This window comes from Athene cunicularia (genome assembly GCF_003259725.1).
Source record: "Athene cunicularia isolate RWA chromosome 1 unlocalized genomic scaffold, athCun1 chr1_part1, whole genome shotgun sequence".
Lineage (NCBI taxonomy): Eukaryota > Metazoa > Chordata > Aves > Strigiformes > Strigidae > Athene > Athene cunicularia.
Genome location: NW_020799091.1, coordinates 67,797,196 through 67,818,712, shown reverse-complemented (window position 1 = coordinate 67,818,712; position 21,517 = coordinate 67,797,196). Strand labels below are relative to the sequence as shown.

Sequence of the window (21,517 nt, the reverse complement as noted above, 5' to 3'; positions counted from 1 at the left end):
CATATATTTATTACTAAAAAAATGTAATTGATTTTAAATACTAAGGTTTTGTGGACTCTTGGAAAGTGTTCCAGTGCTGTTTGGACCTTTGTATAAAGAAATGGCCTACTGACTTTTCTCATCTGTATTTATTTGATCTTTAGGAGAAATCTGTGGAAACACAAAATTACTGTAATTCCTCTAGTTTTAACATTCAGATGGAAAAGATTGTTGGGAAGCTGAGGACCAATCCTGTGCCTGTCCTTTTACAGGAGGGTTGCACCATAATCTGTTTATCCTAGTGGGAACCAAGCCCCTGCCACTGCTTTTTTGCAACGTCCTTGTCAAGAGCATCCTGCTACCAACTGCCCTACCAACAGCTAATATATCTTTGTAATACATAAACTTGGATACCACTTCGTGCCTCACTACTCCTCCAACATTAGCATGCCTTTTTGTTTGGAAACTGGTGCTCTAGAAAGTTCTCCATGGTCTGCCAGTCTCTCATTCTCTTGAACACTGCAATTTGGAATCAGTAGTCACTGTGGGCATGAGATCATGAGATCCTTTAGGCTGTAGGCAGCTGGGACTCAACAAGCAGTGGTTAGACCTGCTTGAAACAAGATATTTGCTCGCATCGGTTCATCAGAATATGTGGGAAATCTGTCTAATAACTTGGATCTTTGGTTTTGTTTCTTCTAGGAGTGAACTTGTTAGTGGGCACTGAAAGCGGTCTGATGCTGCTAGACAGAAGTGGTCAGGGGAAGGTTTATCCGCTCATCAATCGAAGACGATTCCAGCAAATGGATGTACTTGAAGGGCTGAATGTCTTGGTGACAATTTCTGGTAAAGTTAATTGTTCAGCGTGATTTTTTTCCCCCATCCAGCATGGTATGGCAGAAAGTTTTTCTTGGCATGCTGCATGTTTTGGGGGAAGTCCTGACTTGGCTAAAGTCCGTGGGTTTTCCATCATTTCACCTCTCTGAGTCTACAGTGCTCTGCAAGTGAATCATTTTCCACACAACACTCTGTGCTTGCTTGTCCCTTTGTCCTTCATCCTGTGGGGTGGCCTTTAAAAATGCTGCATGGCTTTGGGGGAAACATCTGGCTTTGTTTGTTTGTGAGCTGTAAGTTAATACTTTGTGAAGTTTGTAAAAATGGCATTCTTTCCTTCTGTCATGATTACTTTCAACCTGGCCTCTTTCTATCCAAAACATGATTTGCTACTTGGTTTTAAAGGTATCTTGTGTGTTAAAATCTATAGAATGGAAAATGCTCTTTAGAAGCAGGGAAGTAAGAGTGATGTTCGGTGAGTGTATGTGTGTTTGCTAGAGGGGAGTATGTTGTGTGTGTGATGTGGGAATGACCAGCATGAGAAGGCAGATAGGGGCAGCTTTTGGCCTTGTGTCTCACTGAGTACAACTGCAGATGGCAAAGCAACGGGAGATGAAGGGTGGTGGTAGTTGTTGTGTTTGTTTTGTGTGTGCTGATGAAAAATGTGTGTTATGAAGCTTGAGGTTCCAGACTCTTTGGCTCCAGAGAGTTATTGCATAAGGTTACCCTGCTGTTAAGCAACTTGATGTGGTGCACTGTTAATCTTTCTTCACAGGTATCCTTCAGCCATTTAACTTCCTTTTTTTTTGGTCTGTTTGTGAAATCAGCCTTCACTCGCTTTGCCTGTGTGACAGAGAGAGGATGTTAAATGAGGTTTCTCACAACGGCCCCTGTGTCATTCAGAGCCACTCAAAATTTTGTTGAGGCTCCACAACCCCTCTGACTCCACTGGAGGAGCTCTCCAGTTCTCCCATCACTTGTGCAAAAAGGACACATACCTAGACAGTTTAATGCAATTTAATGCATTAGTGGTGTCATGCTGCTGCAGGTCCAAAGAACCATGCCCATGCTGGTGTCATAAACATAGGACTTAGTTTCTGTCTGGAACAACCGTATTTTATTGGCTTGTTGCTTTTGCTGTGTTCTCAGTCACAGCTATGCCGTGAAATCTTTAAAAAAAAGATGAATCAAGGAGGGTTTAAAAAAACACTACCTGCTGTGTGTCCTTCTGATGCCTAATGCTGTATGTTAAAATGCAAGCTGTTTGAAAAGCACCATTTGATAGAGTTTATTCTATAGTAGACCTTGTATACCAAAATATTGTATAATCCAGTTTGTGTAAAATCTGTTGGTTTGAGGCATACCCTAAACAGATGACAAGTGTCTGTGATTCAGTCTTGTGTGTAATTGTTTTAGGTTTATTTACATTTGCATCAGTCAGGATTCTGACATCCTTTTCTTTGTTTCCTTCAGAACTATTGTTTCCTCTGTGGAGACACGCTACATTAACCCTTATGAAATTAGCTGATCTTTGGCTGGTTTATGCCTTCACCCCTGTCCCATCTCTCCTGCATTTTATGGGAGGTTATTGGAGTATGAGGCAGGAAAGAGGCATCCCTGCCAACCGAGAGGCAGGGCTGGGGGAGTATACTGAGGGAAACTGTGATGCTCTTATGGCCAGGCTTCCCCTTACATCCCTCTTTTGGTTTCTGGCACTGCAGTTCTCAATTTAAGGTGCCCTCATGCTGGATTTCCCTTACTGGCTTTTTATTTGCTGTGAGTTGCTCCACCTCTCCAAGCAAACCAGGAATGCTGAAAAGAGATCATGTTTCTGCAAATGATCCATTTTGGCAGACTGATTATGGAGATGCCTCTGAGCTTTGTCCCAGGACTACTACTGCTTCTCTGGGAGCGTTATTCCCCTCCCTGTGGTGCACTTGGCTATATGTTGCCTTGACTTTTTCAGGAAGTGATGTCCTGACTGTGATGAGGTTTGAAAGGTGTCACCACATTGTGTGAAGTAGTTGCAGTGCTTTAGGTTTTTGAAGGGATTGTCACCTAAAGTTGCTTTTAATATGCACTTTTGAGTCTGAAAACCTCAAAAGAAATCAATTCTTCCCCCAATTTATATCTGAAATATAAAACTTTTTGAGAGCAAAGGTTTTGATATTGAGATACAGAGCTGCTACAGCTGGCACAAAGAAAGCTTTGCGGGTCAAAGCAGAGTAGTTAACTGGTTCTTCAGTTCATACTGTTGGGAGAAAAAAACGTACTTTCGGCTGCTCAGGTAACAGTGAGAGTCATAGAAATGCTGGAGGAGAGAGCAGCGGTGTGCATACAGGGCACTCTTCACTTGTGGCTTCCTGAGGATTTTGCCAGCTCAACTGGCTGATGATGGCAGTCAGGAAAGTAGGAAGGAATGACAGAGTAGAACAACTGGTTGGAATCTGCCTGCTTGGTCATTAAAAAACACAGCAACAATAAAGCTGAAAACTCAATGTAGGAAAAGAGACTTTGCATTTGAAACAATGTCTGTGGGAGAATCAGAGACGGGAGTTCTTCTAGAAGCCACAGGTAGATGAGTTCGTTGCCTGGAGCAGAGTTTCCTTACTTCATGACCATAACAATTACACGGGGAAAACCAAAACAAAACACACCAGATTTTTGAGACTTCTTTAAACTGACTGGTAAAGATTTATAAGCAGAAGGAGCTAATCCCCCCACTCCTGATATGAACGTTAAGAGCAGCATAACTTGTTGAAATACACACATAGCCATGTTTATGTAACTAACCGGTCCTGCTCTTTTCATGTAAGGCTGCTGAAAGACAGAGGAATTTCCTGTCTTGTGACTTTCCTTGTGGTCTAGACACTGAAACACAATGGGAACACACTCGAGATATTTCTCTGTTGTTGTTTTGAAAAATGTTTCTGGTTGGAGGGAAATACTCTGCACATCATGTGAACAACAACAACAAAAATTTAACCTCGTGCTGGGAAATTCCCGTGTGTGCTGTTTGTTCCAAATCTTGAAGTTTGACTAAGCTACTGGGAAGGCTAAAGCCATGGAAATATCTGAGAGAGAATTTGTCTCCTGGTGGACAGACTTGTGATTGTTTTAAAAACATTTGGTGCACTGTACTGACCTTGAGCCATCTGAGCTCTTCCTCTCCTGGAACTGCAGTGCCTTCTGGTCTGGACTATGTTCCCTGTTTTTCAGTGTTTCTAAAAGGGCCCTTATGGCTGTTGTTTGCAGTATTTTCATGGGAGGACCTTTCCTCGGTCAGATGTGGGACTTCTGGGAATATTGTTTTCTGCTCTAGTCCCTTTTCCAAATCTTTAGAAAGCTATGGGAGTGGTGAGGCTTTATCCCTTTATGAAAAATGGCTTAATAAATACAAAGTCAGGCAATAAATCAAGGTGCTTGTTTACTGCCAAATTTGCTGTCACATTTGTAGTAGGGATAAACAAAGGACAGTGCAATGTTATTTCACATTTCATTTTGTGCCATCAGAGCAGAGGCTTTTAAAATAAGATAGCAGGTCCAGTGTTTGAAAAAGAGTCTCCAATTCCGCTTTAAACTCAGTGAACAGATTTTTGACTTTGCCTCCTCTTTTCCTCCAGTCCTTCCCCATCCAAGTAATCATAAAAGGATCTTTTAGATTGTGTGTCTTTGTAACAGAACGGCTTGTGGTGCTGGAGTCCGTGGAGCAGCCTGTTTGCAAGCTGTGCTTACCCAGCCCCTGCAGCTGCCTTTCCTGAGGAGCCCAGCTCTTTTAGGAGATAGCCCACTATTAGGGTAGGGTCTCTGTGCCAGCTCCAGGACCCCAGTGTGGAACTAGCTGGGCACACCAGGATGGTCTCAACGCTCAGGCTTCATGTCCTGCTGCAACTAGTATCCCCTGATGCCGTATGCCCATGCCTGTCTCTGAAATGAGCAGCCAGCTGTGAACTGATCCATCAGTAGGCAGCGTGTGAAAACTTAAAAAACAAATTAAAGACATTAGCTAAACTAATGTATTTAATCTATAGCTGGATTTGGCTGGCAGGCTGCCAGGTGGACCATCCTGACAGGTCATGTCTTTCCGCAGCATAGACCAGTAGTCCTGTGTCACTTGGCCAGCCCGGCACTGACTGCAGTACAGGTCAGCTGTCTTCCTCTCAGCTCTGAGACCTCAGTCACCCAGCTGCCTTATTGTGGCTGGTGAAGCACTAGCATAGAGCTACTCCACTGACAAGTCAGGTTCCTGAGAGCATGTCCTGTTTCATTTCCTTGAGCAGAGACCTCATGGAGCCTTACTAGCAGAGCACGGATGATCTCTCTTCCTCGCCTCCAGCTTCATCTGTGGGACTGTAACAGCTTTGGGCAGCAAAGCATTGGAGGAGGAAAGATGCACACTTTGAGTATGTGCATTTAGGGCCACCTTCTCACTTGTTCAGCAAATGCTTTGTAGGCCATTAGTTGTTAAAGAATCACTGATAAAGTTTATCATGAACCTTGCTCTGCATTCAGAGGCCTTCTCTTATTGAGAGTTAAGAGTCTGCACTGTATTTTGATGGCCATGGCAGATGCATTGTCTGTTGAAGATAGGGCAGCCTGGGAGAAAAAACACCTCTTGCAGTTTCTCTGTGCAGCCTGATAAGTATTACACCCCTTGCAGCACAAGGGAAGGGCTGCTGACAAAGCAGTTGTCAGCTTTTAGCAAGCAGATGAAGTTTGCATGGGCCATGTGAAATTCTCTCACTGCGGTTTTGATACTGTACATTTTTCCTTAGAACAGAACTGGTGTAAACTGGTTCAATAATTGAAGTTGTTGCAGTGTGCTTTTCTGCCAGGGGAATAATGAACAGTCTTAATAAAATGTGACCAGTTTGTGTCTCCAAGGATCATGTAAGGGATGGAAATGTCCTGGTCACTAACTTGGATGAATTTGTAAAATACATTTCATTACCATATTCTTCCTCACTTTTGCTTCCTTCTTTCAGATGAGTCCTACTCTCTTCTGATAGCTGTATAGATAATTTTGGGCCTCAAATTCCATCGTGATGCGCTCCTATGGTTTTGTGTGAAAAAGAGCCGTTTTGCCTCAGCTATATATTTTTATCTCAGCGCATGTCTCTGGTGCTTTTGTTGTGGGAGTTCTAATAAAAGTTGTTTGTGTCCTAAAAATCAGAAACTAAAGAGCTGTTCCCTTGAGTTTGCCGTTTTATGTTCATTTGGTATTATCAGGTGTCTGTCATTGATCATCAGAAAAGTGTGTGTTTGGGTGGAGTCTGGAGTAAAGCTGTTGTGGGCGTAAAAACTGAGGAAGATCTCTGTTGCAGCAATTTCTCCTTTGTTATTTTGGTTTGCTCTACAGTGCTTTTTGTTTTCTTGGGCAGGATTTTTTGCACTTAACCTTCCTATGGAGATAAACCAATCTTTTTCATTTTGTGGCCAGGCAAGAAGAACAAGTTGCGAGTTTACTATTTGTCCTGGTTAAGAAATAAAATCCTTCACAATGACCCTGAAGTAGAAAAGAAACAGGGCTGGACAACGGTGGGCGACTTGGAAGGCTGTGTGCACTATAAAGTTGGTGAGTAGTCCATGCAGTAATCAAATCGTCAGGATTAAAAGCTGGCTGAGAAAGGGAACTGCAGTGTGTGTAGCTGCTGGGTTTAACATTTGGCTTTATTTCTAGCTTTCTTCCCTGTCCCTCAGGGTGAATTTTTCTGGCAAAGTAGCAGAATAGATGGCAAATTACTGAGTTAAACTGAATATGGGAGAGGTTTTCTGGTGGGATGCTGGGCTGTGAACTGGAGTGGGTGCAGATCCCCATCTGTCTCCTTACCATAGTGGATGCAACTTCCAGGAGAGAGCTGATATGGACTATGAGGGCTGCTAATATTTCGCCACCTCTATTAGACCCTTTAGGTAACAGAGGGACTCGTGAACCAACAGCTGTACTCTTTGCCAACAGGTTTCCCTGGTCTTTTACCGTGATGAAATCACATGCTGGAATGGAGTGAAAAAAGTCTTTCTCTTTAATGTATATTTTAAAGACTGGGGCGGGGGGGGCGGCGGGGGAGAAAGATAGTGGGAGGAGAAAGTTAGTGCATGAGCTTTGAGGAGGCATCTGGGAACAGGAGCATATGCTTAACTTCAAGATGATTCATTGATTCCCCTTAGATCACAAAATTTCCTAATGCCATCTCAGATCCACTACAATACAGTTATGGGATGAAGTGTGTTTTCGCTAGGCGTGTGGCTTTTGAGTGGTTTAAAGTAATTTAAATGGATTTGACTGTAGGAACATCCACAGAAACTAGTGAAAGATGTAGCATTCAGTCAGCAGAGTATGCAGTGAACCTGCTGCCCTGCAGGTCGGGATATGAACCAAGAGCTCTTTCTCCTGCTTCTGTTTCATGATGCGTCTTAATGAGCACTGGATGTTGACTTTGATTTGGTTGTCTCCTGAGAGCCAGCTCAGTTCCTTTCCAGCTATGTCAGTCAATGTGGAGCAGCAGCAATTGGGACTGAGCTCAGTCTCCTCATGTCATGCGTGTGCTCTTGGAAAAGCCCAAGGGGTTGTAATCAATAACCATGGCAGTCACTTACTGCTGAACCAGGAACTTGACCCCGAAGACAATTAATAATGTACTTCTCTGGTATCATACCCCAGGGTGTCAGCAGCATAATGAAGTGGCCTGTTAACAATACATTAACAGCCATTGAAAGGAGGCTTTCCAGCAGGAAAGCTTCTGAAACAAAGAGCATTTTCTTCCAGATGAAGAGGGGTTTGTTACCCTGGGCTGCAGCCTGGCACTGAACTTCCCTCTGAACCATAGATGTACAGTAGACTTCTTCAGGTAGTGAGAGGCCTCTTTGACAGCTATGCTTCAGTTCCCAAGAAGGATGAGCTCTGCCAATAGTTGGGTCCACAGTCTGGAGGCTGCCACTGAGGCAGCTGGCACTGATCGCTTCCTCGTCTCTTCAATGCAACAGGGGTCTTGGACGTCAGGGTGAAGTGGTATTTATGGATCTCGGTTGCTTGAGGCAACTCTTGGCTCCTCTAAATGATAAATTGCTCTTTTGAAACATAAGATTTGGGTAAATTCCCAGATAGCACTCAGAGCGAAGAATGAGGATTATCAAAGGTCCCCTTTCACAGAGAAGGTGGTTTTGTTCAACACCCCCCTCTTCCCCGAGAAAAAATTCCAAGAAGTCTGGTAAGCTAGACAAGACTGAACAAAAGCTCTGTTTTTTAGTCAGTACAGCTGTGGAGGTTGAGAGACTTCTTTTTGTCTGTTGAAAAAGTGTCAAGTCCTTTAACACTTATAGTTCAGTAGTCCTGCTTTCCTGCAGAGTAAAAAGAGGGCAAGTAGTAGCTTTGTCTCCCTCTCTACCATGAGACAGCAACTACAGTCTTGTACAGGAGTAAGATGGACATTAAAATAATTTTTATTAAAGAAGCGTTTTTATCACAAGTGAGAGATTTTCACTCCTGCCATGTTTCAAAATAATTTTTGGTTTGGACATATAATGACAGAAAGTGAAGGTGCATGGAATTACTCATTGTTTTTGAAAGTGTCATATTCCCCTAAAAGGTGGGGTAAAGAGGTTGCAGAAACCTCCAGAGGTTTCTCAGTGTCATCTAAATGATACTTTTTTTTTCTTCCCCTAAAAAGAGTGCTGGAAACAGGTTAACAAAGCCCAATATTTGGAAGTCCCCATGATCTGTTCTTTCTCAAATCCAGATGACAGCTGGAAATGCAGATCCAGCAACATTTCTGGAATGGCCGTTAGACTTTAACCATCCCCTCCTGAGAACAGTGGCAGTGAACAGAGCTTTTTCTGATAGTTAATTTAGCCATCTCTTTGAATGTGGCAACAAAGATATATTCAAGCATTTGTGGATCAGCTATGTAATGAAACTTTCTTTCTTATAAATTCTGTGGACTACTTTTTTTTTTTCAAATTAGTTATCTCAGACTTTAGGAACAAAGGAAAGTGCTCTGCTATCAAACATGTCTTAATTTTGAAATGGACTTGTTTCTTAACTTTTTATTTTGGTTCCTTTTTTTTCCTACTTTCTTCTGGGGAATTTTGCAATCAGCTCAAAATACCACTGCCAGTGCTGTGACTGCAACTGCCAATACACTCTGCCACAGTCATAGCCGCCTTTTATTGGAAATATCCCTGTCTGAAGACTGATTTTCTTGTCTTGATGAGTAAGCACTATCTAATGTGGAGAAAAGATGAGTGTAAATAAGTGTGTACCAAGTAGGTAATTCAAAACATGGTTACGGGTTCAGTTATTGATAAGAGTAATGATTTTTGTGTCATAAATGTGTCAAAATACTTTACATAGAATTAGTAATCCTAAAATGCAGCGTTACTGAAAACCTCCATATATATGTAAGTGTGGTGAAATATTGTCATTTTCTGCTTTCCTGAAGTAGCTTGAATGACTTTGGCATTGTTATTGATTTTTTTTTTTTTTTAATTTCAGTAAAATATGAAAGAATCAAGTTCTTGGTAATTGCATTGAAGAGTTCTGTGGAAGTCTATGCATGGGCACCAAAGCCATACCATAAATTTATGGCCTTTAAGGTAACAGTACATTTCAGCCGTAAGTAGGATTTTCTCATAGCCACTTACAGTTACCCATTTTACAAAAATGTTCTAACATTTTATCACACCTGTATTACAAGTTCTTTGGTAAATCTGTCATGACCTTTGTATAATACTTTAATTAGAAGTCTTTTTAGCTCTAAGAGGCAGTACACTTAAAGTTTAAATTGTAACTGAGCATAAACTGATAATCAGAATGACACAGTATCACAACTGTATGTTTCATCTCCCTGTAAATGAAATATGAGGCAGCAAGACGTGAACTGAGTCTAAACATCTTCATCTGAGCAGAACAAGTCATTAAGTGATACTCGGCATTGTTATTTTTTTTAAACACTCCAAGAGTGAAGTTAGCTGTCTTGCTATAATTACCAGACTGATTTACAGACAGTTACTGTCAGTTGTGCAGATTGAAGTAAACACTGTGGGAGTGTCAAATTGCTCTGAACTTTGGGGGAAACATTCTTAATAAAAACCAAACAGACCAACTAAAGTAAACCCCACAGAAAACATCTTACAGTATTATGTGATTGAAATGCAACAGGTTGCAGAGTAATCTCTCCTTTTCCGTGAGAGACATGTTAGCCTAACTGGTCTGATGGATGGGGGCCAGAGGGATGTGGGAGAAATAAACACATAATACGTGCATTAGAGCATGTCTTTATAAAAGTCACTGTGCTTCTAAGCAGTAGAATAAATCTCACTGATGGTTGTCTCACAGTCATTTGGAGAATTGGTACATAAGCCATTGCTGGTGGATCTAACCGTAGAAGAGGGTCAGAGACTAAAAGTGATCTATGGCTCCTGCGCTGGCTTCCATGCCGTTGATGTGGATTCAGGATCAGTCTATGATATTTATCTACCAACACATGTAAGAACTGCGTCTGGGGTCGGGTTTTTTCTTTCTTTCTGGCTCCCTCGCCTTCTGCCTGCTTTCTCTCCCCCTTCCTTTCCTCAGATTACCAATATGTCAGGCTGTCCCTGTGGATCACTGCCAGATGCCAGCAGCAGTGAATTGGGTGGAGGGGTCTGAGCAAATGCAGCCACCTGTGATTAGGGGCTTGTGCCTCACTCTCTGTCCTCTCCTCGTGGTCAATATGTGTCCATGGTTGAGAGCTGCCCACTCAGCTCTGACGTGGGCCAACATGACTGTTTCAGAGATAGCAGCTAAATGGCCAAGTGCATTGCAAATGCCCAGCAGAGGTGGAGGGAAGGTAGCAGTGCAAATGGCATGACAGCCCACTGGTGAGATTGAACAGGGTTGGCAAAGGCCAGGTGGTCTTAGGTACCAAGTTTTCCTGTTCATTGTGCACAGAGGTGTCAGATGGGTCTCCAGTGTGTGATGCACCTCCCCAAGCACTATTCACTACAGTGCTGCATCTGGGCTGCTTGCCCCAGGGTCCCTTTCTGCCCAGGGAAAGAAATAGGTGCTCCTACAGAGAAGTTAATCTTTCCTGGTTTTGGATGAGAGGATTTGTGCCCCAAGGGTTTTCAAGTCTTTGTTGCCATTATGTAGCACTTCTAGCTCAGGGGGAGCAGAGCTAGTGCTTCTAAAGTGAGTGAATCCCCAATCTGCTGTCAGCCAAAATCAAAAATCACCCAGTCCGTCCTCCCAGCAGAGGCTCGGGGGCATTAAAACAAAAGGTGTCCTCCTCTCTTCTGGTTCTGTAGATCCAGAGCAGCATCCAACCTCACGCAATCATCATTCTCCCAAACACGGATGGGATGGAGCTACTGGTCTGCTACGAGGATGAAGGAGTTTATGTTAACACATACGGAAGGATAACTAAGGATGTGGTTCTGCAGTGGGGAGAAATGCCAACTTCAGTTGGTAAGTGCCTCTGGCGAATCATATACAGCGGGCTGTTAGGGAGCATGAGTATGTGCACGTGGGCAGAAAGAAGGTGCATCGAGTTTGACTTCAGATTCAGAATCAATGATGCTGTAGTATTCCTGGAAAACAACTGCACAAAGGGGAAAGTTATCATATGGGTCTGTTTTGTGTTGAGTTCTTAAGAACAGAATCCAAACAAGCAAGTTGTGGAGTTCAGGAGTGAAAAACTCACCAGGCCCTCTGTGGGCTGCTGTGGAATTTTTTCCGGACAGCCACAGAGTTGTGGAAACCTTTCAGTATAAAGACATGTAAGGTGGCAGGTGGGCAAGACATTATTATGGACAATTCTATATAGCTAATAGTCTGTATATCTGATCTATTTACTTTAATTCACCTGCAGATTGCTCACCTACCCTAGCATGATAATTCTCCCACATCTCTCCAGGTCAAAATAAGGTAGTTTTGAGAGTGGGAGCAATGAGTGTAATAAAATGGGCATGAATCTGTTACAGAGACAAATACACACCAGGATCCTTCCTACTGCCTGTGCTGCCCTGTTTCAGTGCTGAGTATAGCATGGGCTGTGGTCACACCTTCCTTTTGTCAGGGAGGCCCATTGCATTTTATGTGGTTTGGAATGGACGCATGTGTTGGGAGGTGGCTGCTGATAGCTGTTCAAGCAACATGAACAATAGCGGAGGAGGAAATTTAAAGAAGTTTCATGAACAGCATGTTCACTCCTGTGGTGATTAACTCTTGATGAGATCTAAAAGCAAGCAGAATATTAGCTGGCAAATTGCAGAGCCTTTTGGGTCTGGAGTGCCTGTGAAGTAAATGACACTGAGGCAGCTGACACCATCTGAACATCTCATCTGACAATTTTTAGAAGCTATTTGGCCCAGTTACCACGAGTGACATATTTAAATAACTTTTCAGCATGATGGTATATGCAGTGTTATAGGTATACATTATACTGTAGTTGATATTATGATTTAATTTCACCGAAAATAATATGAAAAATTCTGTAAAAGGAAAATACTGCAAATTAAATATTTTAAAATTTTGCTTGCTAAGTGGTATTGTTCTTATTTTTCTGTTAAGTATGTATGCAAATCAGAGGCAACAGCTTATTCTTCATTAAGTTCCCATATGTTATTTTTGGCAGTGTTCCTAAGACTATCCATCAAATTGCTTTTTGAATATACCTTTTCATAATGCTGGTGACTTTCCTCTTTTATTTTTTTTACTGCTATCAAGAACAGATTTTTTTCCTCATGCTACTACTAATTTGTTTTCCCCCAGTGACACTCTAAGGAAAAATGCCTGATTTTTTGCTTTATTTGTGCACAAAGGAAAGCGGTATGACAAATAATGGTATTTCCACTTGAAGAGCTTAATATGAACCTCTTTTGAGATACACAGAATGCTTTTCAGACCAATTGGCTTTCTCAAGGAGATATTTTTTTTGAAGTATTACTCCTGCTAAAGGAGGCTACTTAATTTTTTTCTAGTTTTCTCTTTCCCTCTCTTTCTGTTTTTGGTGACAAGCTCCTTCAAGGACGAGACATAAGACACAGTGTTGGTGACATTCTGGAGTGGACAGGTTTAGTCTGTTTAAACCTTGGGTTCTGCTTTCCCCTTGTCAACACCTAATTAGCCTGTCTCTTTGCCAAACTTGGGAGAAAAAGCCTGTGTAAAAACTCAATGTTCCGTCCATTTTTAATTGAAGGTTGTAAAGTTCCCTTTGTGTCATGAATGCTCAGGGAAAAGGTATAATAACTAACATAGAAAACCCACGGGGAAATTTTTTTTAAAAATAAGGTATTTTTAGGCATCATGAAGGTGCTGAGGACAGAAATAGCAATCTGAACCTGTGCATAGTTGTAATATGCACATGCAGGTAATTTTTAACTTGAGTGTGTCAGTATATTCCTCTGCTTTTTCAGTTCCTCCACGCTGCCTTCTATCTGTCCTAATAGGGTGTGTGCTGTGTTTTCTTTCCAAAGCGTACATCCGATCCAACCAGATTATGGGCTGGGGAGAAAAAGCTATCGAAATACGATCAGTGGAAACTGGACACTTGGATGGCGTGTTCATGCACAAAAGGGCACAAAGACTGAAGTTCTTATGTGAACGCAATGACAAGGTATAATTTCCCCCGGCACAGTTTGTTGTCAAGATGATAAACATGCATCTGGGTACTTGGGTTGGGTTGACTCTGACCAGCACCTACCTAGCCTCTCACTCACTCTCCCATGAGATGGGGAGATAATAGAAGGAAACCAAAACCACTCCTAGATCAAGATAAAGACAGTTCAAGAAGGACAGCAAAAGCTGCACATGCAAACCAGGCAAAATAAGGAGCTAATTCACAACCTCTCGCTGACACTTCCCAGAAAGCAGTGCTTCAGCATGCTTAACACTTGCTTGGGAAGACAGATGTCATCACCACAATGTCCCCCCCGTCCTCTCCCTTTCTCTGAACTTTTATTGGTGAGCATGATGTTATGTGTTACGAGATATCTCTTTGGTCAGCTTGGGTCCGCTGTCTCCCAGCATTGTCCCCTCCCAGCCTCTTTCCCATCCCCAGCCCACTGGCCTGTGAGGGGTTCCAAAAGGAGGCCTTGATGCTGCGCAGGCGTTGCTCAGCAGTAGGCGAAACACTGGTGTGTTAACAACATTGTTTAACCACATATGCAAAGCCCAGCACCATACGGGCTGCTAGGAAGAATGTCAACTCCATCCTCACCAGACCCAGCACAGCACTACAATTGCACTGTACTTATCAGGGACAGTGAAGGCAAATTAGAGTCACTCTGTCCTGCCTGTTGAATTCACCAATGTCTTCTCTTCCCAGGTTTTCTTTGCCTCCGTACGGTCAGGTGGAAGCAGTCAAGTCTATTTCATGACCCTTGGCAGGACTTCTCTTCTGAGCTGGTAGAAGCAGTGAGATTTGGTGAGGAATTGCTGACATCCAGAGTCTGAGATCTTCATAACTCGGAATTATTTTCAACTGGAGTACAGACCTGCACTAATGCAGCACTCTGTGTAAATGTGTGTGCAGGAATCACTGGTGTTAGGTTTCTTTTTGTTTTTCAACTGAGGCTGCGATGCAGCTGGTGCTGTAAAGATACTGCCATCAGGTGCTACAATGTCTTTGAGATTTGGGATCACACTAGAAAGCTACAGGTCTTCTTTTCCCTTCAGCTCCAGGATTCCTAGGCTTTGAAGGACTCTGTTTGTTAGTATTAAAACAGAGAGGGGGGAAAAAAAGGAAAAAAAAAAACCCCACAGACTTAACATGAACATGTTGTTGAGTGGACAAGGGACAGGCAAGAGAAGGTGAGAAGTGGTGTAGAGAGTCAGACTGGCTGAAACAGAGGGCAGATCTAGTCTAGTAATGTTAACAATGTATTTAATTGACATTTCTTTTTTGTAATGTGACAATATGTGGACAAAGAGGAAGGTGCAGGTTTTAAGAAGTTAATATTTATAAAATGTGAAAGACACAGTGACTAGGATAACTTCTTCTTGGGGTCAGGGAGGGTGGGAAGGGGCTTGGGGTGGAATTCTTGGGTTTTTTTGTTTCTGCAGTTTTATTTTGGCCTGGCCAATAACTTTAGTCATTTTCTGTGTACCAGGTATTGCCTGAAACATGTGCAGATGATAAAAAGAAAGAAAAAAAAAAAAGAAAAAAAAAGAAAAACAAGGAAAAAAAATTCATTTTCTATAATGATTCTGTGTTAGGCCAGAACTTGGTTATGTCACAGTATTAGCACTGCCTCAGTTAAAGGTTTAATTTTTGTTTAAACCTAGAAGTGCAACAACAGTTTTACCACAGTCTGCAAAAAAAAAAAAAAAAAAGAAAAAAAAAGAAAAAAAAAGAAATAAAATCCAAACTACATATGTTTATTTTTTGTGCCTACCTCATTGTTTTTAAAGCATAAAATAAAAGAGGTGGTTTAGTTTATACGTTTTTAGATGAAAACCATTAATGTCTAATTTAATCTTAATACCAAAACTACCAGATTGAAAGGTTTCTGACTGTTATTGCATAGCAAGTTTCAGCAGGAGGAGGAGACAGTGGTCCGTTGGGGCAATAGTGGTAGCGGTATGGCAGTGAGACACTGATTAATATAATTTGCTTACAAAATTTGGTGAAGCAAGCATTTTTCTAAACCAGTTTCATCCTTAATAGAAGTCTGAATTTAGCCTAAAACCAGAGGTTTCACACTTCTAACATGTGGGCTTAGTAACAGGCAGGTAAAAATAACTAGGCTAGTTCTATAAACTGTTAAATGTTGTAGGAAACATTTTTGGGGCGGTGATGTTTTTCTTTTTTAAGAATGCAATGCACTAAAACTCTTTTAAGAATGTAGTTAATACTGCTTATTCATAAAAACAGCGTATACCTGTGTTTAGATGTAAGATCCCAGCTCTGGCTTTCTTCTTTCTTTTTTTTTAAGTCAGTTTTATTTTATGAATAAGTTCTGACATTTGTAATAAATGTCTTGAGAGTAATAATTTGTTTAATGGCTACATGTTCATTACTTGAGAAACCTTGAGTGTATAATAATCTGTTGGTGTTGTAATAATGCACAGTGTCACGATTCAGCCATTTTCCTTTTTGTTTTCACTTTTTTTTTTTTTTTAAATACCTTTGGTGGGGTACTTTGTTGACAGCTGCCTTAAGCTGTTCATTCAGTGAACAGGCTCTCAGTGTTTCATGGGCTTTGTCTTCTGCTGCGGTTAACTTTCCTTCATGGCATGACAGGTAGGGCTTTTTAAACACGTATTCTTCAATTCAGTCAAGCCAATGGCTCAAGTGACTGGTCACACAATCAATTACGAGCCAAGAGCACCGCGTGTGCAAAGCTCAGACTCAACAGACCCTTCTTTTGGTGTCAAATCTGACTGCTGTAAATCCTTCAACCCCGATCAGCGTTGCTGCTGAAGACTCCTTCGAACATTGTAGACAGTTGAAAAGAGAGCGGTAAATGCGTACCGCCAGCGCACGCATGTGCACACACACCCCCCACGCCCCCCTCCCCCCAAAAGAATCAAAACTCAAGAAAGCCTTACATTTTCTGGCGGAGGAATACCTAGAACTAATTTTTTTTAATTGTATGACTTTTGCATAGCGGTGAAGGTGAAGGTGAAGGGTGTGTTCTTTTCAGGCCCGGTGTGGTCAGCCAGAAGAATGATCAAACTTTTGTACTATAATGAACTAAAGGGGACTCAGAAACACAACGTGATGGTAGACATATGGGTGTAATCACACAGCTGCCCTGTAGCGTAGTTTGCCGAAGCTGATTCAATCGAATGTCAGTCTGTGGGATTTAAATCTTCCAGCGCTATGTGGTCAAAAATTAATCTAGTCCTTGAAAGCTGATGCTATTCACCTAGAGGAAGATTCTTCAGTACTGTAGGGATGCCCAGGTCATGGATACGTGCTGTTGAAGTTTTGAGGCTCCGGGGAGAGGGGGAAATCTCCCTCCTTCGGTGGGGCTGCCTGCCTGGCAGCTTCTGTCTCCATGGAAGTGCCAACGTGGCAAGGTAAAAACAGTATTACAAAACCACTACGTACACCAACATTGAACTCTTCAAACAGTGCTTTTGTAAGCAAAGAAGAAAAGAAAAGCTCCTAGGTTTAGTTTTAAGCTTTAATAAGTAATAATTTTCTGTATCTTTTAAGTCAAAGTAACCCTAACTTGTATGACTGCAGTGTTTTTATTTTTTATCTTATGCACATGTTATGTTGGAGAAAATGTTTACAAAAATGGTTTTGTTACACTAATGTGCATCACATATTTATGGTTTATTTGAAAGTGATTTTTTTGTGGGTTTTTTAGTTTTTCATAGTAGTAGTAGTACACTTTTTGTGATTTATAACCCCAAACTCTGCTGATTATAAAGATGCTAAACAATAATACAAAATGACAAACTGCATTAAAATTACTAATCGTAGAGCTGCAAAGCAGACTGGTGACAAGTAAAACACTCAGCCTTTTTTTTGCAGTGCTATCTAACTTGTCTTCTGTGTATTATGGAAATTACTGTTTTTTCCCCGTTTTTCCTTAAATAAAGTCAAATTGACACCTACTGTATGTGGAAAGTATTTTGAATATCTGCTGGCTGCAGAAATCAAGCTGCATGTTGCCTAGTTGCATGTATCATAAGAGCAAAAGCCTTATTGTCAAATCTCATAATTTTAGAGACTTTGACAATAAATGTGGGCTTTTGAGGGCTTTTTTGTTGTTGTTGTTGTTGGTTTTTTTTTTTTTCTTTAAAGCCCTATCTCCTGGTGCAGTTGCTCTTTTGAGAATTACAGTTTTCTTTTTAAAGGAAAAAAGTGACAAAGTTTAGAAATGCTAGTGAGTACCCGAAAGAAGTTGTTGCACAAAGGAGAACCTGGGTGCGTTGTGAACGTGCCCTCCCGCCAGACCACTTTCGGGCATGTGATTTTTGCGATCTGGCATTACTTATTGCCAAGAGAGCGTGATGAACAGGAGTCCTGAGACAGATTCTTGCATGACACAAAAGCACAACTCCAAAAAAAGTCAGGCTTTCCAAGTCATAAGCCATCTCTACTGAGCAGGTTTGATGTAAAGCCACTGTTTTCACTCCTTGTTGCTTGCTGGCCTTTGCCCATGTTTTTCCACCATGGGTTGTGTCTGTTTTCTGAAGTGGAGATAAGCAGTAGACGTTTCCTTCCGACTAGGCTGGTCTCTGCAAGAGGAGGAGGAAGTCTGTGTTCCTGGGCTCCTGCCTTTCCTCGCACTTTCATCTGCAGAAGGCATGGAATGTGGTATAAGTTGAAAAATGTTTCAGGGTTTCACTTGTTTCCTAGGGACAAAGGTATCTGAAATCTTTGAGCCCCACAGCTTTTCCGCTTCTGCAAGTGTAGATACTGGCTGAGCTTAAAAAGCCGAGAGGACCAGCCAACCGCTGGTCAGGCTCCTGCCAGCTCCACTCCAGTTACTGCTCCTGGGCTGCTGATTTTCTTCAGTCATTCTTGACCTGTTGAAGACTTCCCTCAGTTAAACATACTTAGCATAGTCAAGCACCTTGGCTGCTTGTGAAGACAGATACGAGCTGTTGCTTGCTACAGTATGCAGTAAGTAACTGAAAGCAGCAGCCCTAGGCATGAGCTTCACAGTGGACGCTGGCAGAGGACACGCAAAACCCTCATGCTCCTGTGAAGAAAGACACAACTGCAGTGATTTACAGGAAGAAGGCAATAACTGAGAGCATTGGAAATGGAGCAGCAGATCTCATTCCTGTACGGGACTTGTGTAGCAGTGGTGAGAGGTGCCCAGATTTGTACTTTCTGAGGGGAGGAGGTAAGTACACAGGACAGAAGAGAACAAACAGTGCAGCAAAAGAACATGTGTGTCTTCTAAGTTAACACCTGCAGTAGTAAAACCAGAGAAAGAAATGATCAAACATCAAAAGGAGCATTTGAAGCAATTTTTTTACAAAGCTTTTAAATATGCAAATTAAATGTTAACAATGAAAAGTGCAGAACACTCGCCCATGAGATTAAAGTTAAAAATGTGCAAATTCAAAAAGACAGAAGAGACAGCCCTTTTTGGTGGATTGCTTTGCTGAAATACACATGCCAGAGCATTAGGGTTGTACAGGACCTTAAATGAAAGGGGGAAAAGGTTTTGTGGGCCGCCACTTCTTGTGCGGAGAGATTGTTAATTCTTCTGCTTGTGTATATATCATGGTCTGGGATGAAGATTAATACTGCTAAAAAGAGACTGAAGTTGTTGGAGAAACAACTTCAAATGCAAGCAAAGAGCCTGTGGTGGAGAGGGGACTTGGCACCGTGTGTTCAACATGGGACTCTGCTGTATCAAAATGGTCCAAGGCAACAAATCTGGTAACACCTGGTGTAAATGCATTTCCACCTCAGCATCCAGTGCCCTGTTACCCACCTGTGAGCTCCAGCATCTCAGCCCAAAGCTGTTTTTTTTTCCAACATCACTGAAGAAATTGAAGCAATGAGTTGTGCTGTGTTGCTTGAGTGGTATTCTGCAAGTACTTCTCACAGCTGGCCTGGTTCACTTGCTGCTGGCTCTTACTTTGCCCTTAAATCCCAAGCAGTCCAGTAGGGAAGGAATCCTGGGAATTTAACTGAGAAGACTGCTTTTGCCACATGAGGAACATGCTTTACGTCCAGGATTTCAGCTGCATATGAGGGGTGTCCCTTGCCTGCTGGGCTATTTTGGTGCCTGTAAGGGACGCAAGTTCAAAGGGCCACGTGCGCTCAGCAGCTGTAAAAATGTTGGCTGCAGCTCTCTTCCAGTATGTGCAAATGCACTGCTAAGCTCCAGCATCTAGCTCTTGGCCTATTTCCAACCCGTTAAAGGCGGGAAGGCTGGTAATAACTGTCTTCTTTCGAAGATCTCCTTTCTTAGGAGGTTTTTGAATACATTGTAGTGTTGGTGCTGATCAGAGGGGTGTGGAAACACAGAGTCAGATGCCAGTATTGCTGTGTGGACTGCTGGGGAGGTTACTGGAGAGAAGGAGAGAGGAAGGTGTTTTATTGAAGAAAATAAACCCCTGACTCAATAAAAGAATGCCCATTTCAGCTGAGGAAATGACACTGTTTTTTCCCCCTTTGTTCAATTATATCAGGAAATTCACTTTAAGATTTCATTCTCAGGCTCTTGTTCTATGGGGTAAACATGTAGCATGGGAAAATCAGAATAATTTGTTCCAACTGCTGTATACAGTTCAAATTTTACTTGCTCTCTGTGTGAAATTTTTATTGCACAACCTCGTATTTATCATTCACTGTAATTTGTCCATTTAAAAGGCATTACCACACTTCCATTTTATTTTCGTATTTGCATCTCCTAAGCAATTTTGCCCATGCCACATTAGCCATGGAAAAAACTCTTTTCTGTCTATGAAACAACTGTTGGAGTGAAGGGATTGTAAAATACTGTTTGTCTCACTCTTGTCACAGGGAGATGACAGACAACTTTCAGTAGAGTCCTGTCGGTATAGTTAGTAAGTCTTATGATCAGCCAAAGCTGAAAGAAGAAAGTAAATGATGTATTTATTAGCATTTAGTGAGTCAGAGAGATAGAATGTGTTTACTAGCTTTTAGGGAGTCAGAGAGATAGAAAACAGAGGTTTTAAGGTTGAGACCTTTCACCTCAGCTATTAAACCATCTTAGCCCCTTGGGGTACTGGTCTCTGCCTTGGTGTTTCCTGAAGGTGATGGAGTGTAACCCACAGGGTTGCTTTCCTGGGCCAAATATTGATACCGACTTTGGCAATTCAGACAGAAAGCCCTTAGCAAGTCTGGATGTGTGAGAAAGCAAAGCATAGAGGGAATTCACGTTTTACATTTTGTTGCTGCAGTGATTTTCAAATTCTTCACCAATGCTAAGCATACACGTGCATGTAGATGGTGTAGAGCATGCTTATTTGCAACAGGGAAGCATCCTGGCTTTTGGCAACCCTGTATCTCCTATGGCTGGAGCCACAAGGAAGAAAGTAGACCTGGGTCCTTCTAGAAAAGCCTTGTAAAGAGCCTTGTCAACCCCCACTGCAGGCTTAAGCATTTGTTTAACTTCAAACATAACACAGACATAATCTAACCTCCATTCTCCCAAGCACTTTGTGGTGTTCTAACCTCCACCTAATGCTTAAATGTAGTCCTAAATCTGAAGGCAGATTTCCTAGCAATGGATCCTACCATGGTGCAAATCGATTCTACCATGGTGCAGACTGCACAGAGCAGCTGGCAGAGCCAGACTTGTTTGCACATACAGAAGCTCTATCCTAAGAACTGACTTGGTGGGCTTCATTAAGTCCTAAACCTACCCCAATCAGATCACAAGAACTTCTGGAAAATTCATATGGAAATTTTCTCAATGTTTCAGTAATGAAATTAACTGAAAGATAAGAAGAGAGCACAAACTGACATGGAATGTTAAAATGCAAAGTATGTAATTATAGACTCACAGTTGTAATGATTCTAATGGATATCAGAGACAAGTATAAAAGGAGAATAAATTCTTTCAGGGCATAAAGAATCAGTTATGGGTAATTAAGCTGCAATTATCATTACTGTGCTGCTATGATAGGGTTTTTTTTAAACTAATTTTTGCAAAATGGAATAATGCAAGTTAAGCATGAATTCTTCTATTATCTGCCATTCAGACAAAAAACATTTTTCTAGTGCTTTTCAAAATGTGCCAGTGGGACAGATCTCAGTTTTACACTAGTGAAAAC

The 21,517-nt window shown here is 41.8% G+C and overlaps 1 protein-coding gene across 10 annotated transcripts in view; it reads left to right on the top strand.

Moving 5' to 3' along the window:
- MAP4K4 (mitogen-activated protein kinase kinase kinase kinase 4) overlaps positions 1-17,362 on the top strand; it is a 131,010-nt gene extending 113,648 nt beyond the window's left edge. For all 10 annotated transcript variants that reach the window (XM_026865656.1, XM_026866038.1, XM_026865885.1 and 7 more), the window contains 7 exons: positions 682-825; positions 6,254-6,388; positions 9,305-9,405; positions 10,148-10,297; positions 11,098-11,257; positions 13,267-13,406; positions 14,118-17,362. In XM_026865656.1, the coding sequence (XP_026721457.1) occupies positions 682-825; positions 6,254-6,388; positions 9,305-9,405; positions 10,148-10,297; positions 11,098-11,257; positions 13,267-13,406; positions 14,118-14,201 (914 nt within the window). In that variant the 3' untranslated portion in view covers positions 14,202-17,362. The remainder of the gene's footprint in view (positions 1-681; positions 826-6,253; positions 6,389-9,304; positions 9,406-10,147; positions 10,298-11,097; positions 11,258-13,266; positions 13,407-14,117) is intronic.
- The last annotated feature ends 4,155 nt before the right edge of the window (positions 17,363-21,517 follow it).